The sequence below is a fragment of the Theropithecus gelada genome, chromosome 13 (genome assembly GCF_003255815.1).
Source record: "Theropithecus gelada isolate Dixy chromosome 13, Tgel_1.0, whole genome shotgun sequence".
Lineage (NCBI taxonomy): Eukaryota > Metazoa > Chordata > Mammalia > Primates > Cercopithecidae > Theropithecus > Theropithecus gelada.
In genome coordinates this window covers 59394877-59420371 of record NC_037681.1, presented here as the reverse complement: position 1 = coordinate 59420371, position 25495 = coordinate 59394877, and the positions used below count along the sequence as shown (strand labels likewise).

At 35.0% G+C, this 25495-nt stretch overlaps 1 protein-coding gene across 2 annotated transcripts in view; it reads left to right on the top strand.

Annotated features, from left to right (window-relative positions):
- SOS1 (SOS Ras/Rac guanine nucleotide exchange factor 1) overlaps positions 1-25495 on the top strand; it is a 146875-nt gene that overhangs the window by 95135 nt on the left and 26245 nt on the right. For both annotated transcript variants that reach the window (XM_025354085.1, XM_025354086.1), the window contains exons 9-15: positions 9086-9213; positions 9999-10654; positions 18374-18455; positions 19227-19349; positions 19653-19756; positions 20873-21095; positions 22526-22645. In XM_025354085.1, the coding sequence (XP_025209870.1) occupies positions 9086-9213; positions 9999-10654; positions 18374-18455; positions 19227-19349; positions 19653-19756; positions 20873-21095; positions 22526-22645 (1436 nt within the window). The remainder of the gene's footprint in view (positions 1-9085; positions 9214-9998; positions 10655-18373; positions 18456-19226; positions 19350-19652; positions 19757-20872; positions 21096-22525; positions 22646-25495) is intronic.

Below are 25495 nucleotides of genomic sequence, written 5' to 3'. Positions count from 1 at the left end.
ATCTGTTCAGGGTTCCATGTGTATCCCGGTTCATATTACTGCCTCTTCGCTTATCCTTTTTTCCCATTTATCTGGAATTCCTCTTCTACCCTCTCCAGGCTGGAGTGCAATGACGTGAGCTCAGCTCACTGCAACCTCTGCCTCCCAGCTTCAAGCAATTCTCCTGCCTCAGCTTCCCGAGTAGCTGGGATTAATTACAGGTGTGCGCCACCACACCCGACTAATTTTATATTTTTAGTGGAGACAGAGTTTCACCATGTAGGCCAGGCTGGTCTCGAACTCTTGACCTCAGGTGATCTGCCCACCTCGGCCTCCCAAAAGTGCTGGGATTTCAGGTGTGAGTCACCATGCCCACAGTGAGTTCCTTCCTTTCTTTACGTACATCTCTTTAGAGAACTTGTCCCATTTTTATTGTCTGCCTTATCATTCAACTGTTTGCTCTGTGAGGAATGGAGCCCTATTATCTTTGAATTCTCATACCTATCAAGTGTCTGGCATTTAGGCATTCAGTAAATGCTTGTTAAAAAATGAATGGCAAAAAATACATATACATTTTCCTTTAAATTCCTAGTCTTACATTTTAAAGAAAATTTAACTGTAAATTTTATATAATTACATTTATTTTGGAAACTTAGGTAGAATGCCTTAAACTTTACAAAATCAAAAGATAAGTTTAGCTATTAATAGTATAAGACTTTTGAACACAAAGTAACAATAAAATGGTGGTTACCAGAGGCTGGAGAGTAGGGGAGTAGGGAGATACTGGTCAAATGACACAAAATTTCAGTTAGGAGGTGTAAATTCAAGAGATGTATTGTACCTGATGGTAACTACAGTTAATAACAATATATTGCATATTTGAAAACTGCTAAGAAAGTAGATGTTAAGTGTTCTCACCACAAAAAAGTATGTGTGTTAATGCACATGTTAAGTAGCTTGATGTAGCCATTCCAGTTATATACATGTATCAAAAGATCCTATTATACACCATAAACATGATTTTTTACTTGTTGATTAAAAAATAAATTAAAAATAGTATAAGACTTTAATGCTACTAAAACTGAAAAAATACTCTTTCCTTCAGTAGTTAAAGTTAGCAGCCAAGTCTTCAGACTCTTTAACTTGAAAAGTTAAAGTTAATTTTTTATGAAGTAAAAAAACTTCCCTTTGTGCCCTTTTGAAATATTGCTTCAATAATGTGATTTTTGTATGTGAAGTTTAATTTACTTTATTAAACAAATTTAGATTTCTTAGGGCTAAGTAAATATATTGACCAATATTTTATTTTATTTTTATTGTATTTTGAGATAGAGTCTCACTCTGTCACCCAGGATGGAGTGCAGTGGCACAATCTTGGCTCACTGCAGCCTCTGCCTTGTGGGCTGAAGTGATTCTCCTGCCTCCCAAGTAGCTGGAATTACAGATGCCCACCGCCACACCTGGCTAATTTTTGTATTTTTAGTAGACACGGGGTTTTGCCCTGTTGGCCAGGCTGGTCACAAACTCCTGACCTCAAGTGATCCACCCACCTCGGTCTCCCAAAGTGCTGCGATTATAGGCGTGAGCCCCCACACCTCGCCTGACCGGTATTTTAAAGGTTAGCAAATCAGTACATGTTTGGTTCCACAAAAGTATTAACATTTTCTTTGTTCCTTAGACATAGGATTTTATCTCCCCAAGATGCACCCAAACAAACCTTAGAAAAAAAACCATCCAGGATGACTTTGAATTCCCTAGAGAATTACCTTTACTTTTTCTTGTATGCTGGGTACTTTTAACCTAAGGGAAAGTAAGTTTCCCTCTATTTTAAAATTCAGGTTGAAATCTTATGTTGTTATGTGTACATGAGTGTATTTGGTTTCCTAAGGCTGCTACAGCAAAGTACCACAAACTCAGAAGCTTATAAACAACAGAAATTTATTCTTTCACAGTTCTGGAGGCGGGGAATCTGAAATCAGGGTTTGGGCAGGGCCACACTTCCTCTAAAGGCTCTAAGGAAGAATCCCTGCTGCCTCTGCCTAGCTTCTGGTGGACCCTAGCAATTCTTAGTGGTCCTTGGATTATAGTTGCCATCACTCCCGCCTTTTCCTCTATCTGCATTTCAAGTTCTTCACAGCTTCATGTTCTTCTCTATGTGTCTGCATCCAAATCACCCTTTCCTTTCTCTTACAAAGACACCAAGTCAGTGGATTTAGGGCTCACCCTAATCCAAGATGATCTCATCTCAACTTGATTACATCTGCAAAGATCCTGTTGCCAAAGAAGATCACATTCATAGGTACCAGGGGTTAGGACTTGAACATATCTTTCATGGGGGACACAATTCAACCCTTAACAGTAAGTTTTTGGTACACTATAAAAATAAAATTTTTGTTGTTCTGATTCTCCAGCATACATACTGGCTACATTGGCTTTATACATTGGCTACCCCCTAACACCTCCATCCCTCTTTTTTAGAGATAGGTCTTGCTCTGCTACCTAGGCTGGAGTGCAGTGGTGTGATCATAGCTTGCTGCAGCCTGGAACTCCTGGGATCAAACAGTCTCACCCCAGCCTCCCAAGTAACTGGGACTACAGGCATGCACCACTATGCCCAACTAATTTTTTTAAATTATTTTTTTGTAGAGACAGGGTCTCATTTTGTTGCCCAGGCTGATCTCAAACTCCTGGGCTCAAGGGATCTTCCCACATTGGCCTCCCAAAGTGCTGGGGTTAGTGGCATGAGCCACTGCACCCAGGCTCTTTTTCCCCCTCTTTTGCCCTTTTTTTTTTTCCCCTGTTTTCTTTTTTTGCATTAGGCCAATTATTTCATCCTGATCTTAGATTTTTTATTTTTATTTATTTATTTATTTATTGAGATGGAGTCTTGTTCTGTCACCCAGGCTGGATTGCAGTGGTGCTGTCACAGCTCACTGTAACCTCGACCACCTGCGCTCAAGTGATTCCTCAGCCTCACAAGTAGCTGGGACCACAGGCACATGCCACCACGCCTGGCTAATTTTTTAAAATTATTATTTGTAGAGATGAGGTCTAGCTATGTTACCCAGGCTGGTCTCAAACTTCTGGGCTCAAGGGCTTCTCCCACCTAGGCCTCCCAAAGTAATCCCCAAAGGGATCATAGGATTATAATCCCAAAGGAATCATAGGATTACAATCCCAAAGGGATTATAGGCGTAAACCACCAAGTCTGGCAGAGAACCAATGGAGGTTCTCTCTAGGGTACATTCCCTTGAACCAGCTTTCTAAATTCAGAAATTCTTATCCAGAAATCCATGGGCTCAAAGCTACATGGTATTGGAGCTGACCACAGATGTTGAATGTCTGAAGTTAAGCATAGGATAGTGTACCACAAGAGCCATTATAAACAAACAGTTAGCTATTGCATTACTCCAGTTTTTTATTTAATTTTTTTGTTCTGGTGTTTGGGATGTTTTGTTTTGTTTTGTTTTGTTTTGTTTTGTTTTTGAGACAGGGTCTCACTCTGTCACCCAGGCTGGAGTGCAGTGGTACAATCACTGCTCACTGCATCGTTAATCTCCTAGGCTCAATTATTCCACCTACCTCAGCCTCCTGAGTAGCTGGGACTCCAGTTGTGCACCACCATGCCTGGCTAATTTTATTTTCTGGTAGAGACAGAATCTGGCTATTTTGTCCAGGCTAGTCTTGAACTCCTGGGCTCAGGTGATCTGCCCACCTCAGCCTCCCAAAATGCTGGGATTACAGGCGTGAGCCACTATATCTGGCCAATTTCTAATTTTAAATAAACTTGACTACTGTGAGGTGCATTTGTAGTTAGTGATGTTTTCTCTGATTAGAACAGAGAGATGGTTTTAAAAGGCGTATTTTCACAAATGACATATCCTAACGTTTTTTAGGGTTGATTGCCTGTTTAATGTTTGGAATTGAAATCTCATTTTAATTAAGAATTTCATCTTCTCCACCCATACCTTTTAGGTGTGTTGGTATCATAAAATAATAATTTATTTGAATGTCATGACCTTTCTTTCCCTCAGCCTTTATAATAATTTATTTGAATGTCATGACCTTTCTTTCCCTCAGCCTTTAGTGGAATGTTTAAAATGATGTCATGGCAAACAGGAGCAAAAGGCTTGAATTACTCAGCAGTTAGTTAATTAGTTCTGGAATAATTTGGATAATATTTCATACATTTGCTAAGAGGGCTAGTAAATCAGGTGTTACTGTTTGCATTTTCCATGTTGTAATCCACTGTGGTGTCTCATCAAACAGTATACAAATAAAATTCCAAAATCAAAACGTGAACCTAATCTTTGCTTGTTGTGTTCTCTTATGTTGTGATGAGCTCTTTCTATGTATATAATATTTAAAATAAATGGAGATCTTTATTTTTATATCCCAAATGTTAGACAATGATAATGTATATTTCTTGGCTGTATACTTTGTCATTCTTATGCATTGCAATTTACCTGTTTTATGGAATAGGTTTTATTTAGTGAATATTGAGGTTTTTCAAAGTCATTTCAGTTATTTGGGTACCTATTATAGTGAAAAGTCACGGGACTGAAAGTCAAGAATTGTGGGTCCTGGACCTGCCTGTTAATGCCTTCAAGTAAATGGTAGTTCCTTCATTGTATATAATGCCATGTTGGAGAAAATTAATTCCAAGAAATAAAAACGAATTCAAGCATTCCTTTTTTTAATCAAAGGGAAGCCATTATATGATTGTGAATGAATTGAGCATATAAAATGCGTTTGGTACAACAATTTATTTTTTATATATCAAACAATCTTGAGTTTTATTCTCCTGAATACTGCTATATTCTTTGTATTCATTTTAGTATTTTCTTTTCACAGCTCCTTACATTTAATCCCATTTTTCTCTCAGGGTTTCTTTTGCACATGGAACACACCATATTGACTATTGCCTCTTTACTTATTTCTAAGGGACCAAAAAAATTAGTCACTGGTAAAATGGTTTCTTTCTTGTGAAAAGTTAAATTTTATCATCTCAATAGAGCATATGAGTTTTCATTCTGCTTTAAAATATGATTCCTGGCTGGGCATAGTGGCTGATGCCTGTAATCCCAGCACTGTGGGAGGCCAAGACTGGTAGATCACCTGAGGTCAGGAGTTCGAGACCAGCCTGGCCAACATGGCAAAACTCCGTCTCTACTAAAAATACAAAAATTTTCTGGGTGTGGTGACATGCACCTGTAATCCCAGCTACTCTGGAGGCTGAGGTAGGAGAATCGCTTGAACCCAGGAGGTGCGGAGGTTGCAGTGAGCTAAGATCGTGCCACTGCACTCCAGCCTGGGAGACAGAATAAGACTCCATCTCAAAACAAAAAAAAAAATATACACACACACACACACGTATATATACACACACACATATATACACACACACATATACATATATACATATATACACATATATACATATGTATGCACACACACATATGTATATATATGAATCCCTAGATGACTTTAAGTACAATCTCATATGGTAATATAATCTCAGGACTTAGTAATTTTTTAAACTATTGAAATAAACTGCCTTTGTACAAATGTAATTGTTACTATTGCACATTATTATTAAATAGGCACTCATGAAAAGCATGGTATTGAATATCACTGGTAACAGGATGCTGCTTTGTTGAGTCTCATTTACATACTACTTGCCACTGCTTTGTTTCTGTAGCCACAATAAGCCACCCTTTTGATGTAGTTAGCTTGAATTATTTTGCACCAGTGCCCAGTTTAAATTAGCTATTTTGAGTAAAAGAAGCAAAAAATGCTTACAAGAAAGGTCATTTATTACACTGAAATTTATTTTAGAAGCTTGCCTAATGCTATAAAGGTAACACTGACATTTTGAAAGTATTTTATCAGGAAAGTTTTATGGGTTGAAAAAATATTAACATTTTTGAGATACCAGAATATTCTGTATGTAAAATGCTACAGTTAAATAGTAGATAAATGACTCCAAAACTTGAAACATTTTTAGAATAGAAAATCAAAAGGATGTCCAAATGGATTTTTTCCTTTTATAAATATCTTTATATGTATGAGAATTATATATTTTGTCTACCATTCGGTATGTTTTCCTGAATTAAAAATATAAAAAATTTATCCAGGACAAAATATCAAATGCTCAATATTCTGCTACCTGTTAGTTCTTTAAGACTGAAAAATTGCCTTGTATCTTACTGACTTGAATTTCTCTGGGCTTTACTTTTGAGTGATTAAATTCTAAATCAACTCAATGAACTAATTCATTGTTCAGTGGTGCTTTCATTAATTTTGCCTTTTCTTAAGGTATACAGCAAGCTTGTCTAACCCCCAGCCCAACACAAATTCGTCAACTTTCTTAAAACATTATGAGATTTTTTTTTTTTTGCAAATTTTTAAAAGCTCATCAGCTCTGGTTAGTGTTAGTATATTTTATGTGTGGCCCAAGATAATTCTTCTTCCAGTTTGGCCCAGGGAAGCCAAAATATTGGATACCCCTGGTATATAGCTTTCAATGTTAGATTATCTGCTGCTTTAAAGACTAAACTTGATAATGTTCATGGTAACATTTTATTTGTCTCCCAGAATTCTGCCATGTGAGAGGCAAATAGTTTCAAATGATAGGGACGGAAGGTACTTTGAGAGATTACCTGGATTCCAGCCTTCAGCCTCCCAGTAATATCTGTTAAGTAATAACCTAGTATCTTTCTTAATGAACACCTGGCCATTGGCTTTCTTTAGCTGGCCATATCAAAGAACCATACTATGAATAAAAGATATTTGAGTTTTTTATTAATGTATACACTTTTAAAGTCTCTAATCCTTTGGAAAATATCTTTCATTACCCTTTTTATGTTGAGATTGTTATGAATAAATTTTTCTTTTTTTTTTTTGAGACGGAGTCTTGCTCTGTTGTCCAGGCTGGAGTGCAGTGGCACAAACTCGGCTCACTGCAACCTCTGCCCCCTGAGTTCAAGCAATTCTTCTGCCTCAGCCTCCCGAGTAGCTGGGACTACAGGTGTGCACCACCACACCCAGCTAATTTTTGTATTTTTTAGTAGAGACGGGGTTTCACCATATTGGCCAGGCTGGTCTCAAACTCCTGACGTCGTGATCCCCCTACCTCAGCCTCCCAAAGTGCTGGGATTACAGGCATGAACCACTGTCCCCAGCCTAAATTGTTCTTTTACTTAACATAGTTAAAACTGAAAATTTTCCTAAAAATGTAGATTATGCCTCTAGTAGAAAGTATGGTGAGTTTTTAATAATGAATGTAAGAAATCTAGATAATAAAAGCTAAGTATTAAACATTACAATATGGTATTTATTACTTCTGGAATATTTGAACATTAAAGTATTTTAAGTAAATTTTAATAGAAATGGTTTAGAATATAAGAAATCTGTTTACTTTTCACAGGTCATCAGTGCATGTGGTATGTGTGTGCCCATGCGTGTAACTGATTTTTACCAATTGAAGCAGAAAGGAATGTATTGTTGACCTTTAAGGAATACCTGTGAAAAACATAAAATCCGTAAAGTACTAATGTACTAATGAATAATGAAGCTAATTGAAAAGTAAACTTCTAGCTAGGCATGGTGGCCCACGCCTGTAATCCCAGCACTTTGGGAGGCCAAGGCAGGCAGATCACTTGAGGTCAGGAGTTTGAGACTAGCCTGGCTAACATGGTGAAAACCCATCTGTACTAAAAGTAAAAAAAAAAAAAATTAGTCAGGCATGGTGACAGACACCTGTAATCGCAGCTACTTGGGAGGCTGAGGCAGGAGAATTGCTTGAAGCTAGAAGGCAGAGGTTGCAGTTAGCTGAGATTGCACCACTGCACTCTAGCCTGGGGTACAGAGACTCCATCTAAAAGAAAAATAAACTTCTTTATAAATCACTTTGAATATTTTATGATTGTGTATCTCAAGTCTTTTCGTTTATGGTAGAGAGTAGGTATTCCTAAATTGTTGGATGAAAACTCTATTGATAAAATGTTATTTTATTTTATTTTATTTTAATAGATGGTATCTCAAACTCCTAGGCTCAAGCGATCCTCCCACCTGGGCCTCCCAAGTGCTGGGATTATAGGCATAGGCCATTGCAGCCAGCCAATATGTGATTTCTTAACTTTTCCTTTTGGTAACCAGGAACAGGTTTAGAAGATTTCAGTTACTGAATTATTGTCACTCATACATCTGTTAATTGCTTGCTTGAATCATAGCCACCTTACTGTATTGATAATTAGTTATTGATGACTAAGTTCTTGTTAAATACAGACTTTGTCTGACATAGATATTTGCCAGTAATAGAAAATACGCTTGAGTTTCATAAATATGTGTATTGCAGCTTTACTCAAAATCTTAATGTGGATATGAACAAAGTTCTTTATTATACTAATGTTAATTCTGTAGTGTAATTACAAAGAAAACCATTTTCATTTACATTGTGTGTTACCATTTACAAAGTGCTTTGGTTTTTAATAACAACCCCTAAAAGTAGGCAGGGTAGGCTTTTTATAAGCCTTATTTGGCAAATGGGAAAAGTAAGGCGCAGAGATCAAGTCTCTTGCCCCAAGGTCACACAGCAGTAGAGTCAAAATTTGATCCTAGGTTTTGTAATTGAGATTCCTTCTATTATATTGCATCCTTCTCTGTGTATTTATCTTCCTTATCATCTCAATATTATATAACAGTAATATAGGGATCAGAAACCTAAGACAAAATTCCACACTTAAAAAAAAAAACCTCCTCTACATGCTTAGTGCTATGCTAACTCCTGTGATCATTCAATAGATGAATTATGCTCCCCATTTCTTTTCAGTGGTATGCACCTTGAGAAACTACATATTACTGCCTGTCGCAAGATGTAACCCATCTTAAAACTGCTAATCTTGGTCTTTTAAGGTAGAAAACTTGGTTGTGTATTAATAGTAACACACAAGAAAAACACTTTTAAAAAGAATATTTAATGACACATTTAAAATTTTTATTGTGGTGACAGTTGAATAAATGTTATTTTTATCCTTAAATGAGCTTATTATTATTCTATCCGAAAGTGTACTACTGGTTCAGATTTGTCATTTTGGCTTTACAGCAGTTAGAAGAAAAAAGTGAAGATCAAGAAGACAAGGAATGTTTAAAACAAGCAATAACAGCTTTGCTTAATGTTCAGAGTGGTATGGAAAAAATATGTTCTAAAAGTCTTGCAAAACGAAGACTGAGGTGAATATTTTTACTTTTTAAAATATCCTTCTTTTTACCCTGAATATTGTGGTGTAAATTCAGGGATCCCAGTTCCCTCCTCAAGTAAACAATGAAGAAAATAGTTGTAGTGACAAGCCTGGTCTTTCAGAGGAAGTGACATCAAAGCCAAGAGAATTGTTATTGTTTGAAAAACCTTTCATATTTGTGCATTTTCCTTGCATACTCCCAGACAGGACCTCCTGAGAGTCAACTGGTAAGCTAAAGGAGAGACAGAGTAAAATGTATTGGGTAGATTTATGTTGGCATCGTTGTTCTGTCAGAGTAAAATTATTAGTGTCCTTTATTTTAGGGATTATATAACTTGAGGCATTAATTCAGATAACATTGCTTCCACTTTCCTAATTATAATATGTGCTACATGTTTTTAGCTTTGGGTCTTGTCCATTTAAACCCTTCTAAATAATTTATTTTAATCTTTCAAATTACTTTTTTTTTACTGTCTTGGACTACTTTTTGTCATTCTAAATATTTAGTAGCCAAGATAGAAATAATCATTTTGTAGTTACATTTATAGAGTAGAATTTTGTCAACAATCATTGTACTTTTTAGAACACTGAAAAAATTTCTAGGTTGCTTTAATTTTCAAAATTGTATAATTGTGTAATACTAATCTATTTGGGGAATTAGTGAATACCTTTCTCAGTGAGACTTGTAAAAATCTAACTTTTACACTTTCCCTTATTTACGTGAACTCTAGGTTTTCTGTCATCTGTGTATTAATAATGCCTTTTTCTTTATTCTAGTGAATCTGCATGTCGGTTTTATAGTCAACAAATGAAGGGGAAACAACTAGCAATCAAGAAAATGAATGAGATTCAGAAGAATATTGATGGTTGGGAGGGAAAAGACATTGGACAGTGTTGCAATGAATTTATAATGGAAGGAACTCTTACACGTGTAGGAGCCAAACATGAGAGACACATATTTCTCTTTGATGGCTTAATGATTTGCTGTAAATCAAATCATGGGCAGCCAAGACTTCCTGGTGCTAGCAATGCAGAATATCGTCTTAAAGAAAAGTTTTTTATGCGAAAGGTACAAATTAATGATAAAGATGACACCAATGAATACAAGCATGCTTTTGAAATAATTTTAAAAGATGAAAATAGTGTTATATTTTCTGCCAAGTCAGCTGAAGAGAAAAACAATTGGATGGCAGCATTGATATCTTTACAGTACCGGAGTACACTGGAAAGGATGCTTGATGTAACAATGCTACAGGAAGAGAAAGAGGAGCAGATGAGGCTGCCTAGTGCTGATGTTTATAGATTTGCGGAGCCTGACTCTGAAGAGAATATTATATTTGAAGAGAACATGCAGCCCAAGGCTGGAATTCCAATTATCAAAGCAGGAACTGTTATTAAACTTATAGAGAGGCTTACGTACCACATGTACGCAGGTAAGAAATACGAAGTTGCCTGTCACTTTTGTTTTCCTGCTTCAAACTGATTTTCTTTCCTGCGTGGGTTATTGTTCCTAAAATAGAAAAGAAACTAACAACCAAAGACCTCTTTTCTTTGACTAAAAATACCATCAGTTTGTATTTCTTTGGAATGTTTTACTTTTTCTACTATACTTACATACTTTTTTTTAAACCTTACCATCAGTTATAGATGAGAAAATGAGGTCACTTGGCTAAATTTATCCAGTTAGAGAAGAAACAAGACTAAAGTTAGTAATAATTCATCATTATTGGGATCTAAAAAGTTTTTTACTCCTTTATCTTTTTTTCTTTCTTCTCTTTCCATTACTGAGATTATAAAGTAAACAAAAATTTTAATATAACAAAATTGTACTGGTAGTACAAATATACACAGCATTGCTTTCCCTCAGTTTCCACTCCTCAACCTGATTATTTAATATTAAATGTTGCAATTCTGAAAGCCAGGGATTCTAGTTTTATTATAATTTTTCACCTAGAAATGTCTATAGTCATTGTATTTATTATACTGATCCAAAAATTTAAAAAATCATAGGAAATGTAAACAGGCTACCTAGATTTTACATGAAAAACAAATAGGTTATTGTAATTTTTTTCCATACAAAGTTGTTTTTTGAGAGGTACAATTTTTCAGTAATATGACCTGCCAATTTAGTCGCACTTCACCAACCTTCTCTCTGTTCTTTATGATCTAGACTACAACTGTAAAAATGTTTTATTCAGTTACCCAAAATTTGTGATTACAAAATACTTCTTTTCTGCTTAAGGGATTTTTAAGGCTATAAAAGTTCAAATTGCCCTTCTTGCCACATTTTCCTGGTTTTTAAGTCCCCTTAGAGGACTTACAGAATTTTTATAACATAAGCATTCTAAACTTTATCATTTCATCCTAAGTACCTTTGTTTGGGGTTCCTAGACTCATTTGTAGTAAAATTAATCTTTAGATTTTTATCTGTGTTTATAAGAAAGAGTTTTATTTTTTTTTTATTTTTATTTTTCCTGTAGAGCATTGTAAGAAGACTTACTACTAGTGTTTACTGTCACAAGTCAGTGATATTTGGGCAGGAAAACATTTTCAAGTTACAAAATTTTTAATTGTTTCTCTGATACTTTATTGAGTGATAAAAGTTTTCTCTAAATTGCTATGTTTCACAAAGTTAATTTATGATTATTAATAAGCAGCTGAAGAATGACAACTATTTTCTGGGGAACTGTGCTTTTTATTTATTTTTTAAATGAGGACACTTTAAAGCAGAGTTAACTGGAACAAGCTGATACTTGTAGTCTTGAAAGTCTTCTTCCCTTAATGTGTACAATGTTAGCTAAAGTTGGTGGACATGGTACTTTGTAATGGTGGTTTGTTAGTTATTTCTGTCTGATACTTCTTTTCTGTATCAATTTTCAGCTTTGGTATACAGTAATATTTTGAGTGCTTTTACTTATACTAAATATAAAACACTTAAATTTCAAGATTTATAGAACTTTGCCAAAGTTAAGTGTATTGAAAATTTAAGTTGATGAGATTATTTTACTTAAAAAAGTAAGTTTTTAAAAAATTCCTTCGAATAATTTTTTGAGAAATAAAAGGCCAGTGTTGGTTTTGGAAGTGTTGTGGCTAAGTTTTTTTGACATTTTTCTTTTCTGTCTTCTTTTGAAGCTTAACTGAATATTTTAATTTATTCCATAAATATATTACTGGTGAAACAAGTCTACAAGCAGCTTTCGTGAGTTGTGGTTTACAGTACGCACAAATTAGTGTTAACTGTTAGCTTATCTGGACTATTCTGTAAGGCCTGTTACTGAAGTTATTACTGGCAACATAGAATGGTTTTTAATAGACCATCTATGAACTTGTAAAACTGAAACGGACTTTTAAGGCCTCACTACAATGGTAACAGATCAAGTTACCATTTGTTTTTAAGAACTGTTGGTCTGCTCTTCTTCTCTCATCTTTCTTCAGCCTCCCCAAAGAAAGAAGGGATTTGTGATTTGGTTAGTAGGTATGTTTATTGGAGAACATACAGTACAGGTTGTCGCTTACACTGAAACAAAGCTAACATTTAACTTACACATCTTTATTTTATTATATAGAATTGCAATAAAAGACATTGGATATAATACATGAGAAAAGTTAATGAATACTATAAGACACCACTTACAGACATCTTTAGATTATTATAGTTTGGTTAGACATTGTCATAAAAACAGAAGAGAAACTGGTTTAACCTTACTTTATTCAGACTTCACTGTGGTGTCAGCCAACTTTATCCCTCAAATATTTTAACAGTAATATACAAAATGGAGCTATAGATCTCTAGTCTAGAGAGATGTCCAGGCCTTCACTTTGTAGACAAATCCCAAGGCCCCTGAAGATTATATGATTTGCTAGAAGTTCTATTACCAGTTAATTCCAGAACAAGTCAAAAATTAGGTTTCTTGACTCTAAATAGAGTATACGTTCTACCATGTTACATTGACTCATATAAGGTGATTGTTTTCATGAATAGAATATGTTGTAATTTTTAAATTATATGTGTTAATAATTAAGTAAAAGAATCTGGTACAGATGTGAGCTCATAAAAAATAAATAACTTCCTTAGTTTGAACTGCCAATAATGTAAATGGCTTGTTCGTTTCTGGGCAAACGTGTATACTATGAAGATATTGTCAGTAATTTTTTTTTTCTTATTGAAATAGGATATAGGTAAGCTCTGACTATAGATACACTTCCATTGGAATGCATAGATTTTTTATGTATAGATACTGATCATTATTTATTTTTTATTTTTTTACAAAACCCAATCATTAGTCTATTGATGTAGTTTGCTCTGTAAAGGGAAAGCTTTGTGGAAAGAAAAATTTAAATTTAGGTGAATTAGAAAGTGGTTAACTTGTTTAAAAGATTGCAACAGGGTCTTACGTGGAATCTAATTTATAACTTGTCTCTCAGATTCAGTGTTTCTGGTTGTATCATAATTGGCTAACTATATCAGAACTTTGGGATTTGTCCCAAAAACTAGGGGAAAAATTATCCAATTGGATGGATCATTCTAAATCTGGCAATGGTATGAAGAGACTATTATCCTAAGTAAGAAAGCACAAAGCAATATGCACAAATAAAAAGCTGAGAGTAGGAATTTCACTTCTGTTACAGAGTTGTTGTAGGCAACAAAGTACAAGTTAATTAATGAGACCTAAAACAACATAAGTAGAGAAATGATAGGTGGTGCCGTGTCCAGTTTGGTAGTCTATTTTAGAAAAATGAGATGACCCTGAAGTAAGGATAATAATTCAGAATTGACATTTTATGGGAAATAAAAGCTTTGCATATTGAAGTGAGTGAAAAGGTGTTTCCCTTGCATGGTAATTTCTCTTTTACAGAAGATGGCATTGAAAAAACTTAAGCCAGAAGATATTTTTGCTTAAAGTATTTACTGCTATTTTATACCTTCATATGGAAAAGCCTCAAAAACCTGAATTAGATTTATTTTGAGTTTGTGTCCTATATAAGCTGAGATCTTTTGAACAATTTTTTATCTATAGGGCAGCGCTGTTCTATTTTTGTACTCTCTGATTTTTTAAAAAAGTGTTTGTGCGTCAGCATAGCGTCTGTTTCCTTTTTTAAGGAATTCAAGACTGATTGTTTATAAGTCCTTGTTGAGGAGCTTATTGTTTCTTGTAGCTTTTTAAATGGCTGCATTAAAGGGAGAATTATCACATGAACAGACATCCTGATTATAACAGTGTTTTACTATGGTGGTTGGGGGTAGGGTGGTCTTTTATATAAGTAACTTCTTTATGTAATAAATACAAAGTTCATTGACTTTGTCAAATAAAATGTCAAGTGTCAATCAAAATAGGCACATAAGGAAAAAGGATTGGATTATCACTTCCCATCTATATTCTGAACACTAATGTAGGTATACTCTTGAGTTCCTAAAATTTTGAAGTATTGTGCAGTAAAATATCGAAGAATGGTTTTATAGTGAGGAAAACGGAGACAGCTAGAAGGTCAGCAGAAAAAAATAACTCCAGCTTCTGTTTGAAATAACCTAGACCTAAACCAGGTTGGTGATGGTAGAGTGGCAGGTATTTATATAGAGTTAGCTATTTTGATTTGGGAAAGCAGATCAACTAGTGAACATGGTGGAAACCTTAGCACAGGGATTTGAGAGTCAAGTAGCAGAGTAATGTTATCTCTATTGATGAGGGGGAAAAACTGTAGAAAAAGTCTTGGTTGTTGACCACATTGAAATCCATCAGGAGGTCATGTTTGAGAAAGAACTTTGTGGAATTATCTCCACAAGCAAGTGATAAACAGAAAGGAAAATATAAAAATGGGCTGTTTTTAATTTTTTTACTATGATTATATGTTCCTGCTTATGTTTTAAAGCCAAACCCAGACTGGCTTTTGTATTTTCATGTGTTTACCTTTCATCTCTCTCTGCAACATGGTTTTAGAATATGGGTAGATAACTGCTGCTCCACAACTAACAACGGCAGTATAAAACTTAGCTTTTCCCATTGCCTAATCAATGGAACTAGGTACTCTGTTTTCTTTCAAAATTATATAACCTGTCCTTATTGATGGGTGTTTGTTTATATTATCTTAGCTCTTTACATCATCAGTAAGATAAAGGTCTCCAGTGGTTAGTTACAGTCATTGAAATGGAGAAACTGAGGCAATAGAAATAAAAATAACATCTGGAATTTTTATGCTTTTCTTTGTAAAATTTCAAATATAAGTATTTTGTCTTCTTAATATGTTTTTCATTCATTAGCAATTTTTCATTGGTTTAGATTAAAAATAGAATATAAATTAATACAAGCCTGGGACTATATGCAGCCTTTAAGATATTTTTTGAAAGTACTTAAATTTTTGCCAGATTTTCTTGGTTTGTTTTTAGTTTCTGCTGCTTTTGTCTTTTTGGCAAAACTACTCAATTCCAGTCAAGCTAAAAACAATTCTAGAACCTAATACAACAGTCAAGATTCTGGGAGTGTTTATTTCACTGCCAGCTGCAGAACCCCTGTACAGTATACAGGAAGGTACAGCTGTTAATTCCTAAAATCTAGAAGAAGGCTGATCAAGAGTTACAGAATCACAATTAGACTGCTAATTTTTCAGTGACTTTCTGGTGCCTTTAACCAAGATTAGCAGTACAGGTACATTCTGAATTAATCATTCATGTAAATTTCTATAGTGGTTATATGACTCATGGTTTAATTGTTTATATTTAGATCTCACAGCTGTGGAAACTTTCAGAGTTTCTTTAATCCAGGGAGGTTAAACAATATGATAGAAAAGAGCACTAAATCAGGAATCACACGATCTAGGTTCGGGGTCTGTCTCTGCCACTCTACAGTATGACCGTAGATAAGTCTAGTTCCATCTCTTCCTGCCCTGCTTACCTCACAGAAATCATAGGAAATAAGTTATGTCAAAGTTCTTTGAGAATGTTACATAACAGACCAAGAATTGGTAGGATCCCATTGGACTGTGGCAATGAGACACATCATGGCTTTCCCAGCATTATAATCAATTACTAAAGTGCTCAAATGGCCAGAAGTTTTGGCTTAAGAAGATGAAAAGTCTGTTTAGAAATAGCTTGCCTTTAAACATAGCCACAGTTTTCTTAAAACATACTTTAAGTCACTTAGAACTTGCTTTTATTCTGTTTTTCAACTTAAAATTCCCCTTGATGTCCCTCAAATTTTTAGCCTGATTTTCATGGCATTTGAGAAAATATGGATGTGGCTGTTGATTTTAGATTTTTAGACTGAAATAAACTTTTCCTTTAAAAAGGGAGAGGGTACCCTAAATTTGGAACACAGGTCAAGGATGCTTGGAATACTCTGTACTGCGGGTGTGGGCTCTCTCCAACAGTGACAACTCAGCATCTCTCTAGTGGCCACTGCTTTTGCTTCCTAAACATGCTGTTTTGAGTAGCCTCACCTTACAAATAGATTTGCAGAACAGGAAGAAGATTCTTGAAAGGGAAGATTGTGATGAAACCGATAAAAATCTCTGTATTAAAATCTTGTACAGCCTTCTGTTTTAATATCTTTTCTTCTGGATGAGACATTAGTCTTTAACTTTTGAGGAACTCTGTAACTGAAGACAAACAATAAAATACCAACAGAGAGGAAATTATTAAAGGATTATATGTATTTAAATTACTTTTATCAGTAACCCACTCTAGCCTCAGAAGGCATAAAGCTAACGAAGAAGGGGACATTTAAAACCAATGTATTTTTATCCTGTAAATCTTTCTTTAACTTAAAATAGTATTATTTTAAATTCAGGGTTGTCTGATATTTAAATCAGTTATTATCTCGATGACCACATATATCAATAGATTGGAAGTATATTTCTGTTTTATGATAAATCCATGAATTTGCTTTTTGGGGAAAAAGTTATTATAAACATTTTATTTTAAGGCTAAACCTAGGATGGTTCTTAGTGAGAATCAGCCTAAATAGAAATTTTCCAAACAAATACATTGTGCTTTTGCTAAATCCTATGCTAATAAAAGACATTATGCTTCTTATAAAACTTTGACCCATGTTATGTAGCCTAACAGAAATAAAGGCATCTGCTACCCTCTATGAATTTACTGTTAGAGTTTACCAGTCCCTAATACAAATAGGAAAAGAATGCTCCCAATAAAAGATTCAAGTTACTGAACTTTCCCCTCCTTAAAAAAAAAAAAAAAAAAGATTTACAATTAAATGTGGGCCTTAATAAAATTTGAATTATAGAAGTGAGTGATTTCCCCCCCATTATGGGAGATGTCTTTCCCCCTCTTTATGCACAAGACAACAGCCCAAGTCTCTTGTGCTAGTGACAGCAGCCTTTCTCCACAACTTAGGAGAATACTGTTAAGGAGAGATGGGAGTAGGCCAGGCCTGTGGGAGTGATCACACTCAGCTTCTTGTTTTACTTCATGGAGATGTGAATGCAAAGTAGGTCCTTTCATGGAAGGGGTTGGAGACTCCTGTATTTATGATTGACCTCTCAGTGTGACTACTTGAAATAAAGGCAATTAAAGGTTGGAATAGGACCAAACCAACATATTCTATCACATTTAATAGTTTTAATAGCTTATAAGTATTTGTAAGCATCTTTAAGCAGTTGTGAGATTTTTAGCAAATAATTTAAAAACTGTATTTAACTTAAGCTACTACTTTATAAATTCCAGTTTCCAGTTGTATGCTCTGTTAACATGATTTAAAGAAAGCTAGACAAGTAATCCTAGATAAACTAATCTTGATGAAAGGAAAAGTAATGGGTTATTGCTGTGGCCTTTCTCTTTATAAGGGAGATAAACCAACTGGTGATGCTTTGAGATCCTGGTAGCAGGTGGGAGGGGAGCCTGGTTCCCTGCTTTACCTTTGCTTTTCTTTCTTGCTCATTCCTATGGCCGATGAGTTTAAGATCATCTTGTCAGTGTGCAGAGGGCAAGAAATAAGTTGATGTAAAGTTTTAATATCAATGTTTTCACCACTAATTTAGGAGGCACTAAGCTAGCAGTGCATTACCAAACCCAGTCTGTTTGTCAAAACATTTTGGAACTTTTAAACTTGACTATTTGATCTATTTTGAAAATGTAAATAATAGTTTTAATCATTTTGAATCAGAGAGTTTAATAAGATATTTTTCCTTTTTCTTCTTAGATCCCAATTTTGTTCGGACATTTCTTACAACATACAGATCCTTTTGCAAACCTCAAGAACTACTGAGTCTTATAATAGAAAGGTCTGTCCATTTAAAAAATATTTAAATTCATTATTTTTTGTTAAAAAAGAGATTGAGCTAAGATCTTATGTTTTTCAGAAATGTTAGATGAGCTTTAAAATATACTTCACGAGCACTTTTTCAATAAATAAAATCTCTTAAATGAACATTTATTTTGTTAGCTTTTATTATTTCAATACAAAAATTATTTTTTGTATGTGAAAACTCGGTATTTGAAATTTCAAATTTCCAGAACGATCTATATAAAATTTATAATTTAGAGTCGAGAAATTCAAATTTTGATGAGTTAGATGTTCTAAGTAAGTTTTCAAACATACTTCATGTTGAGTAAAATGGAGCTTGTCAGTGAACAAATACTGTGATGGAAGGAAAATATTTCATGTACCCAAACAAAGAGCAGTCAGTTTTCCTGGAATTACCCTTAACAGTGATTATGTCACCTGATTTAGAGTAATTCCACAGACCAAAAATGAATATCAGTCCCATAACTTTATAGTCACATTTAGTTTTAGAATTTGCATGTATTCTTTATTTTGTTTGTAGTTAGTTTTATCTATATTGGCAAGTACTAATTTATTTTAAAATTTAAAAAATAATTTTATTAACCTTTAATATTATAGAAGTCTCACTTATTTACACTGACATGCATATTTTTAGTAATTTTTTACAGTATTCTCTTGATTTTGCTGACAGGTGGAAACATTTGTGGTTTTCTATTTGTATAACTCGATATAATTAGTATTTTCATTAATTTGTTCTATTTTATGTTAGGTTTGAAATTCCAGAGCCTGAGCCAACAGAAGCTGATCGCATAGCTATAGAGAATGGAGATCAACCCTTGAGTGCAGAACTGAAAAGATTTAGAAAAGAATATATACAGCCTGTGCAACTGCGGTAAGCATTAAATAAATGAAGCAAATAAGTCTTTATCAAACTTTCATTTTAGTGTTGAAGTATATAAGGACCTTTCCCAAACAAGGAGCGGGGTGACAATAAAATTAATAAATTAAATTTACTAATTAGAGCAGTTATCAGAAATTATAGTGTAAGTCTTAATGTAGAATTTTGGAAGTGTTAGGCACCCTGATAAGAATAATTTGGTAAGAGTTACTGTGTTTTCATTTGTATTGTACCATGCATTGTGATAAACATTTATGTTTGATTCCCATGTAATTCAATTCTGTGTTAATGCTGTAGAGTATTAAATGTATGTCGGCACTGGGTAGAGCACCACTTCTATGATTTTGAAAGAGATGCATATCTTTTGCAACGAATGGAAGAATTTATTGGAACAGTAAGAGGTATGTTTTTTTTTTTTAGGTGCTTAGTTTTATATGTAATAAAAGTACCAACACGGTGACTATCAATTGATGTTATTGTGGTTCAGTAATACGAGATGTTTATAATAGTACCAGCATAACCATTTGAAAAAGTTAAAAATTTTCATCAAACAACATTTAGACCTGCAAATTGCTCAACAGTCACCCTGTTGATCCAATGTATTTTCATTTACTGAATCAACTTACTGATTATTTTAAGAGTTGGTTAAGCCAAGTCTTCATACATATCCCAAAGTATGAGGGCGTTTGGGAATTACGTTGTGCCATTATAACACCACTGATGGAGGTCGAGTGGGCCACAGGTGAATAGAGAGAATCAGGGAGGAAGCAGAGTGGATTAAATTGAGAGTTTGTGTCTAACACTACCACTGATCAGATATGTGACTTTGGGCAAAATCACTTAGATTCTTTAGACTTCAGTTTTCTTATCAATAACATGAGGAGCTAGGTTTGTTGATCTCCAAGGTTTTCCTTCTAGTTTTAAAGATTATATGAGTGTATAGCTCTAGGGATGTCTTAGACAAACTTATTTTTATTTCCTTTGTATGCTCTAAATGATAATCAGAAAATAGTTAAATAATAGTACTTTAAATGTACAATACAAAACAGAGCCACATCAAAACTCACACTAAAAATGAAGGAATCAGTCCTCTGGCACTGATATTTATTGGTTTATAAAATGCAATGTGAATTAGATTAATAGTGTGTATAATCTATCCTTATAAATCTTGTGATTTATATAAGATATACCTTTTGGAGGATTATAAAATAATACATTAAACTGAAGATCAGAACAATGGGGTGGACAATCTCTACAAATTAAGTACTTTCTAATTTTATTTGGAAAGGATCTGGAAGAACACGTGCCAGGCTACTAACAGTGGTTACCCATGTGGAGAAGAGTAAGATTAGGATGGGGGCCGGGAAATGGAAAAAGGGAACTTGTATTTTTCATTTTGATCATTTGAACTTTTTATAGCAAAGATACGTTCAGGTATCATCTGTGTGATTTTAAACCATTTAAAAAATATTAAATAAAGAATATTTAAATGTTATTTAAAATATAATGTATTGCAGGTAAAGCAATGAAAAAATGGGTTGAATCCATCACTAAAATAATCCAAAGGAAAAAAATTGCAAGAGACAATGGACCAGGTCATAATATTACATTTCAGAGTTCACCTCCCACAGTTGAGTGGCATATAAGCAGACCTGGGCACATAGAGACTTTCGACCTGCTCACCTTACACCCAATAGAAATTGCTCGACAACTCACTTTACTTGAATCAGATCTATACCGGTATGTACTTTAACATTCAAGCTGAAAAATCATTTCAAAAGAGTGAATTTTTAAAATGAAATACTGATTTCTGCCTTACAGGGTTGTCCTAAGACTTAACTGAAATCGTATATGAAGTGTCTAGTAATGAGGCCAGGCAGGCACTTCCTGTTCTTTCACTCCCTTGGTCCCTCCAGCTGAATTTACACCTTCTGTCTTTCTGTGGTCACCCCTAGTTGGTAAGGGTAGGTTCAAATCCTGGCTTTACTAATTGCTGACCCTGGGCAACTTTAACCTCCTTGTGTAACTTTATCCTTCTGCCCCTTATTTTCCTCAAGAGTAAAATGGGGCTACTGATAGTACGTACTCCTGGGGCTGTTTTGAGGTTTGAAAGTCAATATATGTACATTACCTAGCACAAAGTAAGGGCTCAATAAATGTTGGCTACTGCTTTATTGTGACCTTATAGCCATTATAGTCTTTTTTAGTTTATCATACTACATTGATATAATTATCTCAAAAATGTCCTTCTGATTTTAAATGGGGACTATTTAGAATCTTAAACTAAATTATTCATTTTTTAATAGCTAAATGAGAAAATAAGCTAAATTTATAGATCTCCCACTAAAAATCATATTTCTGAAAATTACAGTATTAGAATCTATTTTGTTTATTTCCTAGGACCCTTTTGTGGTAGGTTTTTTTCCTCTCCTCCTTTAGACCAAAAAAAAAAAGATGTAGGAATTGCATTGATTACTGTACCCTCTTTGAACTGATTTATAACAGATATCATTACTTAAATGTCTACTTTGTCACCCTAATTTATTAATAATGTTTATAAATGCTGGAAAAGATACTATGGAGGAGTCTCAACCTTGCCCAAAGCAAAATGCTACTATAAAGCAACACTAAAAGTACACAGGTATTTCCATAAAAATAGTTTTTAAAAACAGTTTTTAAAGGCCGGGCGTTGTGGCTCACTCTTGTAATCCCAGCACTTTGGGAGGCCAAGGCAGGTGGATCACCCAAGGTCAGGAGTTCGAGACCAGCCTGGCCAACATGGTGAAACCTTTTGTCTACTAAAAATACAAAAAATTAGCCAGGCTTAGTGACGGGCACCTGTAATCCCAGCTACCCGAGAGGCTCAGGCAGGAGAGTCACTTGAACCCGGGAGGTGGAGGTTGCAGTGAGCCAAGATTGTGCCATTGCACTCCATCCTGGACAACAAGAGTGGAACTCCATCTCAAAAAAAAAAAAAGTTTTAAAAAATCCATAAGGAAATATGCATAATTATACTTTTTTGTTATACCTTGTTTTCACAAACCTTTCTGTTGGTGTAAGAGGAAAGTTCATATGAGAGTTTAGTTTTTAATCTATCTCCTTTACTTAATAAAACAGTGTCTATATTAGAGGAAAAAGTGTCATGTAGAATTATGTATTGATGATTTTAGAGCTGTACAGCCATCAGAATTAGTTGGAAGTGTGTGGACAAAAGAAGACAAAGAAATTAACTCTCCTAATCTTCTGAAAATGATTCGACATACCACCAACCTCACTCTGTGGTTTGAGAAGTAAGTATTCCTAGCATTCTTACATTTTATAGCTGTCAGCTATATTATGAATTTCAATGCAATTTTGTTTTTGTTTTTGTTTTTGAGAGGGAGTTTTGCTCTGTCACATAGGCTGGAGTGCAGTGGCACAACATCGGCCCACTGAAACCTCCACCTCCCAGGCTCCAGCGATCCTCCCACCTCAGCCTCCAGAGTAGCCAGGATTACAGTGTGTGTGATATTACACTCACCTAATTTTTCTTTTTTTTTTGAGACAGAGTCTGGCTCTGTTGCCCAAGCTAGAGTACAGTGCATGATCTCAGCTCACTGAAACCTCTGCTTTCTGGGTTCAAGCAATTCTCAGGCCTCAGCCTCCTGAGTAGCTGAACTACAGACGTGTACCACCACACCCAGCTAATTTTTGTATTTTTAGTAGAGACGGGGTTTCACCATGTTGGCCAGGCTGGTCTTGAACTCCTGACCTCAAGTGATCCACCCATCTTGGCCTCCCAAAGTGCTGGGATTACAGGCATGAGCCATTGTTCCTGACCAATGCAATTTTATTTCTATATGTCTCATGTCTTTTTCCTCTGTTCCTCCTTTATTTAGTAATTGTTTTTCATTGAATGAAAATGACAATATTTTTCATTAGAAAACGTTGAATGTTTTTCTAATGTAGCATTTTAGTTTCACTAATTATTTTCATTAACTTTTTTTGAGGTTCTTTTAATGGTTGCCTGGTTGCCTTAGAGTTTACCACACACATCTTGTCAGAATCAGCTTCAGACTTACAGTAGCTTCATACCAGTGATATATAGAAATATTACTCCTATGTAGCTCTATTCCCTTTCTCCCTTTTTTGTGGTACTGTTATACATATTACATCTTATTAATAATGCAAATCAAACAATACATTGCTACAGTTATTACTTTACCATTTGTCATCATACTCTTAGACCATTAAAGCTTTGCTCTCACCCACCTCCTTTGTGTATTATTGGCAACATATTACACATATATTACATTTCTATGTTATAAACTCAACAATGTGTTTATATTATTTTAAGTCAGTTATGAGAAGAAATGAGAAAAAAATATGCATTTACAAAATGTCTTTAATAATTACACAATTACCTTTACTGGTGATCTTTGTGTGGATTCGAATTACCATCTGGGATCACTTGCTTTTCAGCCTGAAGAATTTCCTTTAGTATTTCTTCTGGAGGGTCGGCTAGCAACAGATTCTCTCAGTTTTTGTTTTTCTGGGAAAATCTTTATTTTACCTTCATTTTTGAACAATACCTCTATCTTCAAGTTAATACTTTTTTTCAGTTCAAATACACTATTGAGCTTTTCCAGTAAGTTTTTTATTTCAGTTATTTTACTTTTTAATTCCAGAATTTCCATTTGGTTCCTTTTTATAGTTTCTATCTCTTTAATGATATCCTCTCTTTGATGCGCATTGTCATCAACACCTTCCTTTCCTTATTTTTCATGCTTTCCTTTAATTCTGTAACCATATTCATAATGGCTACTTAGAAATCTTTTTTGTTATTGTTGTTAAATCTGACATTTGGTTGCTCTCACAGGTAGTTTCTGTTCCTTCCTCCCTCCCCCACCCGCACCCCGCTGTAAGAGTCATACTTTTCTATTTCTTTGCATACCTCATCTGTTTTTGTTGGAAACCTGACATTTCAGATAATATATTGTAGCATCTCTGAGTGCTGCTCCTCATTCCCCAACCCCCTTTCCAGGGATTCTTATTGCGTGGCAGTGGTACTGGAAAGACCCATCCACTCCTTCCCTGACCACACACACCCAGCTATGAAACTCCACAATTTGCCAGCTGATTGCTCTGATGTTTTCAACAATTTCCTGGTGGCATAAATGCTATACAAAATAATGCAATCAGATTGTGGCTCCTTTGAAGGAATGGTTTTCTGAGATTTCTGTTTCATACTTGTTCTGACCCCAGGAGGGCTTCTCTCAGTTGTCTTATTTCCTAGTTCTCCCCTGCAAACTACTCTGCTTACAGTCTAGGGTGTATCTTCATTAGATCCACAAATCTCTTCCCCATTGCCTTTCACCACAATTTCCTCTGTTCTTAAGGGCACCATTAAATTTAAACTACTTTATACTTTGTTGCAAATGACAAGATTAGGAGCTATCTGTTTGAAACAGGGCTCTGAGGCTCGGGATAATGGCAAGCTTTTCTCTGAGTGACACTTCTGCCCTAGGAGCTTGGTTGAGCAGGTAGAGTGGCAGACGATGGTACTGTAGCCTGAGGTCTCCTTACCTGCCTCTTCTGGCATGGAACCACACCTTCAGGAACCAGAGGAAGGGCTCTTTTCTCAGTATTCTCAAAATATCATACCCAAGGTAGAGTCTCCATTCCGTAAGTGGAAGTTGGGCAAGGAAGGGTCTTCCCACGTTTCAGCTGCACTCAACTGGGACTTGGCCTCAGCAACAGGCAGCAGGGACAGGATGAGAAAACTAAAGTCCTGCTCCTGTACCTCACTGGGAGCTAGGTGTTCTTGACTGCAGGAATCTGGAGTAGATGCTCAGTCCACCCTCACTGAGCTGGGAGAAAGGAGGGAGGGACCAGTCTTGGTTCAAATACCAGACTCTCTTCCCTCTCTTACCAAATTTTTGTAGATATTCCTGAATAGATGTTTCTTTTGCCATTTGCTCTCAGGGCCATTACTAGAGACTTTAAATGTGTGTGTGTACATGTGCATGTGTGTGTTTGTGTGTTTTAATAATTTTTACCAGTTTCACTCAGTGAAACTCATACTATCATACCACAAGTCCAGAATCTCAATGCAATTATATATTAGGTTGGTGCAAAAGTAATTGTGGCTTTTGCCATTA